Consider the following 12829-nt stretch of genomic DNA (forward strand, 5'->3'; position numbering starts at 1 on the left):
CTCTCTTTCATTAAACATCACAAATAAGCGAGGACGTGACAGTTATTTCCTGTATCCCAACTGCGGTAATGTGCCAATTCTAATTCATTACGAGGCACTGGGATCAAACCCAATAAGTCAGTTGTGACAAACTAGCAGCGGCTGGTGTTGGGGGACGATCTGCCAATATCAAACTCCCACGTAAACAGGCATCACAATGTGGGTCCTTTTCCAAAGCAGCATAGTTAAGCAGCATTGAATTTGAGTCGTAATGGACACACGCTTCTACTATTGATATTTTTGTCTTCAAAGAGAAGAATTGTGATGAGCAAGGAAAATTGTGTGTGGGAGAGATTTAGGGTGGATTACATCAGGCTGTTTCGAACAAATAAACACATATGCGAACAAGTTTTTCCCTCAGCAAAGGCTGTGCACGCCTTAAAAGGCCATCTGCTTCACATTCAAACATTTTTTTTTTTATTTTGGAATATTCAAGGGTTGCTGCAGCAAATTATCTAAGAAAATGTTAACGGATTTCAAATTGATAAAAAAAATACTTTGTTTCGTGTTGTGTGTGTGCGTTAGCGACTTCCCTTTAACGCAGGCGCCATCTGATGCAATCTTGACGATGATGTTAGTTTAGTCGTTACAATATGCCTGTATTCCAAAATGCTAAAGGGCGATTTCTTATTCAGGCCAACCGATACAGCTTCTCGCGCTGCTTCAGCAGGGAACTGTATTCCAAATGTGCTTTTGCACTCACTGCTCTCACCTGCAGGTGGCAGCGTGCAGGCTTTTGGACTGCTGGCAGCGGATGGGTTCTTTCTGCGAGGAGGACTTCCGCCGATGAGATCCGAGTGATGGACTCTGGAGACTCGCGGGGACTGGGGGATGCTGGGTAGGGTGCGGGACTTGGCCAGGATGGGTCTCTGCAACTTCCTTTCCAGTGACCTGGTGGGGAAAAGAGCAATCAGATTGTCGTTCGGTTTCCAAATAATGACCTCGCAAGAAACTAAATGTACGGCTTTCGTTCTGGCTTATTTTAGCTCATGCGCATGACGTCAAATGTCCGTTCACGTCTCCCAAACGAATGATTACCAAGCCGCTGCACACATGTTGGCAAAAACACCCACACATGCAAAGCCAGTTTACTGTGAAGGAGCAACAAGAGAGCAGTTGTACAGATCAATCGTGAAATTACTTCCACCTCGGCATAATCAAGTCGGGGGCCATTTAGGAAAACAAGCAGCAGAAATTGGTTTTCTTTTATGGTGGTTGATGCCACAAAACTCCCCAGTGGGAAGCCAATCAATAGGCACAAGCACAGCACCGACAAGTGCTTTTTCAGCTATAACGGCGTCGAATAATCTCAATATGATTGGCAGGACGTGGCATGGATGTAAAATAGCTAATTGGTGTTTTTAAGTCGTCCTGTCCCGTCACATATACTACTTGTTCTTTCCTTCCGAGTCCGCATAATAGATAGAATTCAACTCGAGTCTCATGTCATTGTCATTATGTAGTTTGTGTAATTACTAGTGAATTAACTAGTAATTAACATTAATTGTAAATATTTTTAGGGGGCGTTAAATACGTGTGTATTTTCGGTGTCTATTACTGTATAACATTTTATGCTGTTATTGTGCTCCGTGATTGTTTTTTGGGGTATGTTCTCTCAGTGTGTCCCCTCTCAAACCTCGTTCTGTCCGACTGCATTTCCAATAAATAGCCATCACAATAAGAATGACCACAAATGGAGTAAATGAAACTGGCCTGCTGCCAAGTAAAACTGCTCCGGCATTTAAAAAATAAATAAATAAAATCACAAAAAAAACATACAGATCCAGCATATTGCATGACCTAGCAGCGCGACATGAATAAAAAAAAAAATCTAATAAATTCAATACTCTTATAACTTCAAGTGGATGACCATTCTCTCAATAAAAGCTATGACCGCAGTACGACCCGAAATGAAATGAATCGAGATAACCCTGAGTCACTGCACCCAAACCACCCCCTCCTCTCCGGGCACCGGCGTGATGTGATCAAATTCAATGAAACGTGGTCAGCATTTCCAACGGCAGACTGAACGGCACACTGTTGCGGCGACAACGTTGACTGAGAATGGGGCAATTACACACAAGCTGTGTTCTTCAAGGAACAGTAGCAATTTGTCGCTTTTTATTTGCAAGATTGCCTGGACCGACCATACGGTTTATTACCTCCGCAGAGCACAAAAAGAGGGAAGCGATGTTTTGATCGTTTGATGATTGTTTAGTTAGGACCACCAAAAAAAAAAAAAAAAAAAAAAAAACTACAGGGCAGTGCAATGTAGATGACAACAAACCACCCTGTTAAATAAATAAATAAATAAATACATATTTAAAAAAACACCTTGCATTTTTTTGGGTGGGGCTAGTTGGAAAAACTAGTCCCATCTGGTGGCATTTTAGACTGTTTCAGAAAGTGCACCAGGAATGTAATTAAGTGGATTTTTATTTAAAAAAAAAAAAAAAGTTGGGTTAACTCAAAAATTTCAAGATTAGACAATTTAATATATATTTTTTTTTAAATATATATTTTTTTTTTTTAAGTATTGCTAATGTGCAAATTGTCTTAAATTGTATTTTCCAACAAAGAATTTAAAGAACTAATAGTCCACCTCCTCAAAGATATAAGTAAAAACAACTCTAGGAATTGTTCTGGTACAAAAGACTTGTTTGCTTTGTTGAGTTAAGTAACATCGTTGCCATAAATGTCAATATGATAATTTATATAATAACTGCCATCGCCCAAGCAAATAAATTTCTTTTATTGTTTTTTTATAATACAGTGTAGCCGAATTATGAATATGAGAGATTACCATGCGCGCATTCCTACTAAGAACATAATCTCATATACAAACAAGCATATTTAACTAAGGCTCTCAAAGTCATCCGACATAACAGCAGACAATTACACAACATTAGAACAGTGAGAACAGAGAATTAAGTGAATTAGAGAATTAAATGCTTGATTGTGCCTTGAGAAGATACTAGTCAACAATTGCTCGTCAGCATTAATGAGGCTGCAAGAGTAGCGCAGTCCTCTTGGGTAAAGTCTCAGATAACCTCTCGGACGCAAATTGCATTCACCAAGTCTGGTTTATCCGCTAAACTGATGTCAGCACATCCACAGCTAAGTCCTGACATGTGCCTCCAGTCAATAAGTCAACTGCACACTGACAGAACAGGTGGGTGTTGAATATTTGGACTGGGACATGAGAGACATAAATGGACACTGAGAAGTCAGCATGTATTCTTTTTCCTTGAGAGGAATGACCAATATTACAGACGTATTGAGAAGAAGAGAGAGAAGCTGACCCTTCAGTACATTACTGTATATCCCCATGTCTGTTTTTATACTGCCCCCATGTGGCCAATGTGCATATACCAGAATGAACAGAAAATGTATATCAAGGAGAAAGAGTAACAAAAAAAAAAAAAAAGTGATTGGTCTGTTTTTAAAATGATGCAACGATTTACTGCAAAGGATTGGCGGTCGGGTACCCCACTTTCAGACCCACTTTCTTGGCAAATTAAACATGAGACAGCATTTGCCTGAAGCAGACACACAGCATGCGCAAGATGAAACAAGACAGGCGCCAACAGGTAAACAACACGCGCGCGCGCACACACGCACGCACACACACACACGCCCCCCCCCTCACACACACACCCACACACACAGCCATGCAGTTGTAAACCCCTCAAACGGCACATCATGATGGCCCCGGCCAAAGACAATTTGGAATCTCACTCATGCAACAAACTTGTTGCTAAGCGACAAAACAAGGGGGAAGGAAAGGAAACAGGGGGTGAGGGAGATAGGAGGTTAAAGGAAAGTTCTGAAGTTGTCCGTATATAACATTAAACACATTTTAAACAGCCAAATCCGGAAGCAGCGCTACCAAGATATTTATTCCAAAAAAAAATAATATAGGTACAGACAACTACAAAAAATCGTTAATTACAGTAAAAGCTATAGATTGCGTGTACTGCAAAACAGAGCATCTAAATGTACTTTATAAATAACTAAATTTTTTCCTCAATCGATGAAAGCAATAAAACTCCATAAATAAGTATATCCATGAAATAGTCATCATACCACCCAAATTGAGTGAGCAAAAAAAAAAAAATATATAGTGCATCACAATGAATTGATTGGGAACCCCGGTGTGCACAGGTTGGCCACTGAGGGGCAGTATAAGACAGTCATATACATAAACAAAGAAGACTTTCACAACTACTAAAAATCCAACCATTCATTATCGGGGCTCGGTGAAAAGCTGAAATGCTTGTCGTGAAGTCAGTTGAGTTCACTTCCCATAGAGCACCCAAGCCGGCTCATATCTAGAGAAGCAAAAGTCGGAGCACTCTCGTCTCAGGGACGGCTGTATATTCCTCATTTCATCACTCTTTTGTCAAGCTCTGTTTTTGCAGTGCATTATCGAGGCCATTGTGCGCTAAAACGCACAGACGAAGAGGATGATGCGTCGATTGGAGATGCCGGGGAACGATCAGCTTTTGAACATTTGCCCTGTAGCCCTTTTTTTTTTTTTTTGTGGTTTCCTTCTCTCTATCTCGCTCGGCACTTGGCTGACAGCGAAGAGGCTTTAAAAGACTTTGCTTCAATCGCCTTTTTCCGCTGCCAGCTCCAATGTGCTTTTGCTCACATTTCCGCATGAGGAGGTTTAAGTGTGTGCACAAATTTAAAACCTGGAAACGGAATCTAACTCACCCAATTACGGCCCGGTAACAAATCCTCCCGTTGGAGCTTTGAACCGTTCGTTGTATCATCGGTGTTTCACTCTTTTGAAGTACAGAGGCTTGTTTTTCCTCACAATTGAGCTCAAGGACGTCTCAATCTGGGGTGATAACTGTCCACGGTGCTGAAAATAGCATCCAGCTAAACCCAAAAAATATTCAGACCCTGACCAAGCTGAGCGAATTTTTATTTACTTCTGTCTGGAAATGACAAAGCGTGTGACTCTATTTGCGCAGCGGGACGTGGCAACACTCGCCCTTTTCATGAAGTGAGCAGCTCAAGGTTGACTTTGATGTTGCTCTAAAAATAGAGCAGTTACAAGTGTAACGTCGTAAAACCGACAAAATATTTGTGAGAACACTTGACTTGCAAGAAGTGCAAAATATAAGTCTGCGTGACAAATCGTGAGTCCATTCCATTCCCACTCTCGTAAATAAGCATCATGTGAGCTTCACAAAACGGATCATTTCCTGTTTGACAGTTCCCAAATTGAGAATTAAAAAGCTACTTTGAGCAGCCGAGCGGACAGGCAGGAGCAAGCGTGCACGCTCGGCCCTTTTTGATTAAACATCGCTTATGATTCATTATGCACTGAACAACTTGTCCCCATTTATTATGGCTGTGTTCCAGACAGGGCGCACTTAGTGCTTTTATTCCATGAAGGCCACAAGTATCTGTTTTTTTTTAAGGTGTAAATTAGATAGTCCACCTCTTTTGTTCAGTAAAATTACATTCATAAAAAGATACAAAAAAAAAAAACAAACCCTGAAGGTGTTTCTAATAAAAGACCCCCTACTTCTCATTAACAACAGAAAGCCTCTTCAAACAGAATTAGAAAAAAAAAAAAAGGAGCGCTACCCTCGATTCCTAATGGCTGCTCAGTGACGCCTGTCAAAGGCACAACCTCGAACGGTAGCGACAGAAAGAGAATAATAAAAGTTAAAGTGAGAGGAGGGAACGTCACAGGGCCAAGCTAAGAAAGAGGCGGAGGGAGGTGTGAGACCGAGACAGTGTGTGGGAGAGACAGACGGACAGACACAAAAGAGACTACACGCATGAGAGGGATGCGGCGTTTGTTATGATGCCCGCCCACGTTCAAACTTGTACTGTGAGTGAGCGATAGGAGAATTCAATATTTGCCAAATCTGCATCTGGTCGCTATCTGTTCAGAGGAGGCATGCTCTTAATTTTCTCAAAAGCTTTTTTTTTTTTTTTTTTTTTAACATTGTGGTTTGGGTCTGCTTTGCCCCTACAGGGCCTGGACGTATTGCCATCACTGACAAAGTAAAAGTATTGCCGAGGCACGACATCAAAAGAGCAATTCACATCCCAAAATGACTTAGATGATGAGATTATTCAGAAATACTGAAATGGTTCACGGTTGTTTTCTAGTAACTATTTATCATCCGTAGTCATTTTACCGGAAGCATTCCACGGCATTACAAAGTTAAGGCTGATTTCAACGCTGAAGCCGACAGTGAAGAGGACACAGTGAGTGCGTGGGACCACAAGATGTGTGACAGCATGTCTTCAAGCGACTGTGCTCGGAAAGGCTCCTCTATTTTTATCGAAATATTGATGGGGGGGGGAAAGAAAAACAAAACATCCACCCTTCCACTGAGCATCAGTGGGAAGAATCCATAGTAGCCGGAAGCCTGCAACATGGATGACAGCACACATCCAGCGCACCTCCACACTTATGTAACACACAGCCTGCTCTCACACGTGAACGCACGTGTGTACAAACAGATTTATACCTGACAAACCACTAAAGTCAGGAATATTTCCCCAAAGATAATGACAGAATCCTACACGGCTGCGTGACGATCAATACATAGGAAGAATTGCAATCGTATTATTGCTTTGTATTGCCACTTTGAATAGCATGACACAGCAATTATGCAACCACGACTACAAGGTGTCCCGAAAAAACACTTGAACTGGCCATCGCGCTGATTTATGTTTGTATCCACATAAATGACTGATTGCAATTAAAGAAAATAAGATTTATGGTAATCGGAGGGGGATGAATCATTTATTGGCACAAATGAAAACAGTCTTGGGCACATTTTAGGAGTAATGAGTTGATATTTTGGGACACCCTGTAAACTGGAAAATGAAAATAATACATCAAATATAACCAAGCATCAATTTTTTAAAATATATATACTTTCCAACTTGTGCAGAAAATATTTTTTATTTTTTTTTAAACTTCTTAATATTGAAATGTAAGGATTACAATAGGATACATGTTGATATCACGACACCATATTGATACAAACCTGAAAAATATAACTCGCCCCAAAAATCAAGAGTTCATCCTGTAAAAGATAACATAATGACTCCCAATATCGCTATTCTTAAAACAAGTTAACCTTTGCTTTGGCATAATCCCACTGAACCAAACTGCACCGTTCCACATTAAAACGAACCGTCCGTGAATCATATCGCACCCCACATCCAATCGACATTGATCGGAAGGATGCACACGCCTAATGCAATTTTTTTCCCCCTTTTGAATTTGAGATCAGTGAGCTTTGATAGCTGGCAATAAAAACCTGAATTGGCTGGACAGCGCCTGGAGATTTTACAGTAGAAATAATCGACGAAACATCTGCCTCACAGTACTGATGTTCAGGGTTCGAGTCACATGTTCATACAACATGCATGTTAGGTGAATGTGACGGTGGACGGTCGTTTGTGTAATGGACAGGCGACCAGTCCAGGGTGTACCCAGCCTCGTTCCACAAAAACAGAAGAAGCCGTATAAAAAAATTTAAAAAATGGATGGATGGAATGTTAAATGCATGCATGTTGACGGGTTACCTGGCCTCAGCCACCGTACAGCAGTAGCTGCCACTCCGCCGCGAGCTCCTGCCAACCCGCAGCTCCTCCCGAGACTTACGCCGATTAAAGTATTCTGTGAGTTTCCCGAAAGTCGCCATGGTTCCTTTCCACGGCTTGCCTAAACGCTCTTTTTGAGAGGGGGCTTTCTGGTCCCGTTCTGCAAAGCTGCTTCACCAACCTGTGGACTCCGCGTCTGCGCTCACTCGGACCCGGATGCTGTGGCACGGCTCGACATCGGCTGCGAGTTTGAGTCTGCCTCTTGCGCCATCAGCCTCTTACGCAAAGCAGCCAATGAACAGAAAAATGAAGGGAAAAAATAAATAAATAAATCGAAAGAGCAAATCTCCACTGTCTCTCTCTCGCTCGCTCTCATTTGCTACCCCGCGCACAGCCAATCTCTCAAAATAGTAACATTTGTAAGTGTCTACGAATCGACATGGCAGGAGCAGTGCCCCCCTGAGGAGGAGGACGAGAGAAGGGAGAAAAATCCAGACAGAGAAAGACAGGAGGGAGGTGACGGATCAGCAGTTGTCCCTCGTGTGGCGGAATAAAGGCGAGCTGCTATGATGCTTGTCCGCAAGCCCCATCTAACCCTCCCCACCCTCTCCACCCCCCCCCTTCTCTTCACCTCTCTCCCTCTCTTGTTTTTCTTGTCTAAGATTCTTTCACACTGCACTCTTGATGAGCACACGCGCAGCCTCAACCAATCGGCGAAGTCATAGCGCTGTCTCACACGATGGTCCGTGTGCATAGATTTTGCACAACGCCTGAGGTGAACCTGCTCCACCAACACTTCTCACCCCCCCCCCCCCCCCGCCGCTAACCCCACCACCAGTTGTGCAGTCTTGCTTGTTCTCTTCATGAGCAACAAATGCATGACCGCAGCGCTTGCCACTAGACATCTGTCGAAGAAGCTTGCTGGAGGGATTCTGGGTTGCTCTAGACGAGTGATAGACCGATTATCACCCGGGCCAGTTATCTCATTCGCTACCATTGACGGATATAGACGTACTTTCATTTTACCTGTGCTGGCAGTGAATGAGTTATCGGGGCCGATATTTGGCATTTTGCTGATAATCGGGCACCGACCTTTTTAATAACTTTTAAGGCCGATAAATTAAAAGATGGTTTATTTTGGAGCACACTTCTTACTCTCTCTGCTGTGCTGGTGGCCCCGCCTGCAGAAGCAGATCGGCCAGCCCACAACACCATCTGATTGTTTCCTTGTGCAGTGGGTAGCAGCCAATCAGCAGTAAGCTACCTGTTTGCTTTTTCACCTCGTGTCACACGCACTACAAGAGAGGTCCCATGAGCAGAGGAAAGTAAGGCAAAAAAACTTTACAGAAATTTTTAATAAAAGTCAGTCTACTACAACTCACAACTATTCGAAAACTTTTTGCCGTCGTAAACTTTAAAGAGATGTTTGTTTTCATTGAACTATAAGACAAGTCTAAGAAAACGTATGTCTACATGAATGTCGATTTCTAGAAATATGGACACAATAATCACGATCAATATGATATGATAGCGAAGAGAGCAATGGTGAGACGTTTAGGACGCGAGGCACAGACGAGGAGAGCTCCTAATGAACAGCTAATTAGCGTCGTCACTTCCAGTCAGAGACACAAGTCTCATTGTTGTCCTTCACAATGTCATTATTCCAGCCTTGCTACTTCCGTGTCTCGTCCCCCCCCCCTCCTATTTCTACTCACCTTGTCACTCTCCCTCTCCAATTTTCTTCTAACAGCAGCAGGGTAGCTTTGAAATGATCTAATCTACACCCGTCAATAAAAAAAAAGGAGTCCAAGTGTCAAATGTAAGCATAATAAAAATGGAATCATTCTGTGTGTATTTTCTTTTTGATAAACAGTCCAATTTGTTCGTTTTAAAATCACAATTGCTCAACCGTGACACAGATGCTGACTTTTCTTCGCACATCCGCGTCAGTAGACTGCGGTGCATGGAGCCCCTATTGTAGGCTTCAGCGGGAGTTCAGCTTATCGATTAGCTTCTCTCTCTGCAGATTCATTACCTGCGCCTCTTGACGTGATTTGCTCCAGACCACCCCCATCTTGGCCATCCATCTCAGAGGTAAAGCGACCTGATTATAGAGTGCACCGCGCATAGCCATATTATGAGCGCACCGCCCGCGTGGAAGGGGTGTGATGAAAGATGGACAAGGGACTCCAAGATGAGATGAAACGGAAGATTAAGTCCGATTATTGCACCGCAGTAATTTGAAAGCAATCACTGGATAAAACGTTTAAACTGTGCGTAATGTCACAGTGACTAGAACTTTTCGAATGCTCATTTTGTGAACACAATTCAGTTATATTTAACTTTTAACTATATCTGCATACACGTGCGCATTCAATTTCAATTCGGCGTCGATAGCAGATGAAGCATTTGTTTGTCTTGGGGCTAGGCAACATCGACTATTTCAGGACGCGTATCTATTCGAGCTACCCACCCATCTATTTTAATGAATGAGATTGCAGCTCTCTAAATGGCTTGAAAAACTGAGATATTTATCAACGTTAGAAAAAAAGCATGAAAGACAGACAGAATAATATAGTAGCAATGTCCTCTGGGCCTATGAAACCATTCACAATCATTCCTTTTTTTATTTATTTTTTTTTGTCTAGACTGCATTTGGCTCTAAAACGGTTTGGGCTGATGAATTAATCATAAACAGCGATATTTCAAGGGCTATTTTCACGCAGGATGAAAAAGCAAATGCACTTTGGCATTACCTACATCATGTGGGGAGCCCAATACTTGGGTTGCTTAGTTGGCATTATTAAAAAAAAATAAAAATACATGAAATAAGAGTTTGATAGTATGAGTAATGTGACTTGATAAATGTCAGCAAAGCTATTTAGATGAACGTACAAGTGCCGTAAACAACCCGCAAATGTGCGTTTAGACAAACATGGGCAACACACACAGCTACAAAAAAAATGTGACGGCAATATCAAATTTGGGGGAATGCAAATAATGAGCAGAGTTTATTTACTGTGCAAGAATACAACTGCACAAACTGTACAATAAATCCTGGCAATCAGTCTCCCGGCACCGTGCCACTAAATGACTTATTTCGGAGACAAACAAGGCCATCCAAGGAGAAAGTCAGTTAAAAAAAAAGTTTTTTTTTTAAATAAACAAAGAAAAGCTTCCTCCCGTAATTACCGCGACAATGTGCACCACCAGCATTGCCTGATGGAACTCCTTCGGTAGAATCATTCATATCTCAAAATGCACACATACAAAATGTCACTCTTTCAAATCAACCAAAAACATGCAGGAAAGAATACTTGAAACCCTCAAGGAATACTCAAACACCTTCACGCGGATGGACGTTGACTATAAATAACTGCAGTACACTATGTATGTGAATCACCACAAAAGATTGATCAAATAGATAAGATGGATCGAGATGCTGCTATAAGAAATCGAAATCGAGAGAGAGAGAGAGAGCAAAATGGAGAGAGAGAGCGAACTCGAGAGAGAGAGAGAACGAGAGAGAGAGAGAAAGAGCGAAAGAGAAAGAGAGAGAGAAAGAGAGCGAGAAAGAGAGCGAGAAAGAGAGAGAGAGCGTAAGAGAGAGAGAGAAAGAGAGCGAGAGAGAGAAAGAGAGAGCGAAACCGAGAGAGAGAGAAAGAGAGAGAGAGAGAGAAAGAGAGCGAGAGAGCAAGAAAGAGAGAGAGAGAAAGAGAAAGAAAGAGAGAGAGAGCAAGAAAGAGAGAGAGAGAGAGAAAGAGAGCAAGAAAGAGAGAGAGAGAGAAAGAGAGAATTACCGACTTTTCAATTTGAAAATTTGCCATGTCGATTCCAATTTGATTGATTGTTCATGCCTGATTTAGACCACGGGGGAACAATTTTGAGAGAAATACGCCTGTTGTGGACATAGAAAAAGTTAAAAGGTACAATTTACAAAAAATAAATAAATAAAAAGCAGATCCTAAATCCAACTATTCTGCTCCATTCCCGTTTGGCCAAGCAGTACTTTACGAGCAATCGCTTCCCAACGCCGGGGTGCTTGCTGACGCCGCAGAACGCTCGGCCGCTCCCTCCATGTGACGCATTGGAGGGAAAACCGTGATCGACATCCATTTGGAGCCATTTGGGAAATCTAGGCGCTGCTGAGCAGTAATGTCACATTGACAGATTTTGTTGTTGTCGCCGCTTATGTGAGGTAATGACAACATGCCGGGTGCATTTAGCCAACGGCTGCTTCCATTCCGCCGCGGGCAGATTCTGATCAAACTGCAAACACAAGCTCATTCATAATGTAGTAGCGGTGAAGCGCACTTGTCGGGATGGAGGTTCCGTATTTGTTTGGTTTATTGGTGCTGACGGGAGACAAGCGGGCTTCCTTTTTTTCCACCCGCGCATTTGTTTGATTTGTATCACAGCTCAGCCCTTGAGACGCATGTTTACGTTGTGCTCTGCGCAATGCGTTCATGTTGAGAGCAAGGCTCCTGCATGCAATTTAGTGGAAGGGGGTCAGACGAGTGCCAACAAACTTAGCATGTAGGAAGACATTATTTTATACAGTATGAGGGGCGTAATTCAGGATTAAATGTCACACGCACATTCCTCAACCACTACTGGAAAGCATATTTGTATATATTACAATTGAGATTTTTTTTTTTTTTTTTTACAATATGTCAAAACATTTAATTATAACATGGAGTATTTCAGTTCATGCAGAGTTGCCATGGTTACCTTGAAAACATAACTTAGTTACTTTACTGATTACATGCTTTAAGACAGTGGTGGGGAAAGTTTTTGATTGGCGGGCCACAATGGGTTCTAAATTTGACAGAATGGCCGGACCAAGAGCATATGGATGGAGTGTTTTGGTAACCTCACCTCATCGGAGGAAAAAAAAAATGCATTTGATTTTAAATGAAAGTGAACAAAAGCATTACAACAATATATATGTCTTGGAAAAACCACAGTATTTAGAAAATAAAACATGAACAAGGTTTATTCATTTCATTTTTTTCAAGTTATAACATTTAATGGGCCGCATGTGGCCCCCGGGCCGTCGTTTGCAAATGCCTGCTTTAAGATGTGCTTTCCTGATCACTTTCTTTTCCAAGTGACTAAGTTAGATTGCCAGTTACATCCATCAGATAGCGATAACCCTGCTTAAAATAAACCAACCTTTTTGACTTAATTGCTTAAATAA

The 12829-nt window shown here is 42.0% G+C and overlaps 1 protein-coding gene across 6 annotated transcripts in view; it reads right to left on the reverse strand.

Moving 5' to 3' along the window:
• ankfn1b (ankyrin repeat and fibronectin type III domain containing 1b) overlaps nt 1-12829 on the reverse strand; it is a 101673-nt gene that overhangs the window by 80837 nt on the left and 8007 nt on the right. For 4 of the 6 annotated variants that reach the window (XM_088284685.1, XM_088284682.1, XM_088284683.1 and 1 more), the window contains one exon: nt 752-930. In XM_088284685.1, the coding sequence (XP_088140811.1) occupies nt 752-930 (179 nt within the window). Of the gene's footprint in view, nt 1-751; nt 931-7611; nt 8171-12829 lie in introns of those variants that run through there. The other 2 variants (XM_088284687.1, XM_088284684.1) reach the window with 2 other exon arrangements.

Source organism: Idiotropiscis lumnitzeri, chromosome 20 (genome assembly GCF_059441095.1).
Source record: "Idiotropiscis lumnitzeri isolate Australia: NSW breed Sydney's pygmy pipehorse chromosome 20, RoL_Ilum_1.0, whole genome shotgun sequence".
Lineage (NCBI taxonomy): Eukaryota > Metazoa > Chordata > Actinopteri > Syngnathiformes > Syngnathidae > Idiotropiscis > Idiotropiscis lumnitzeri.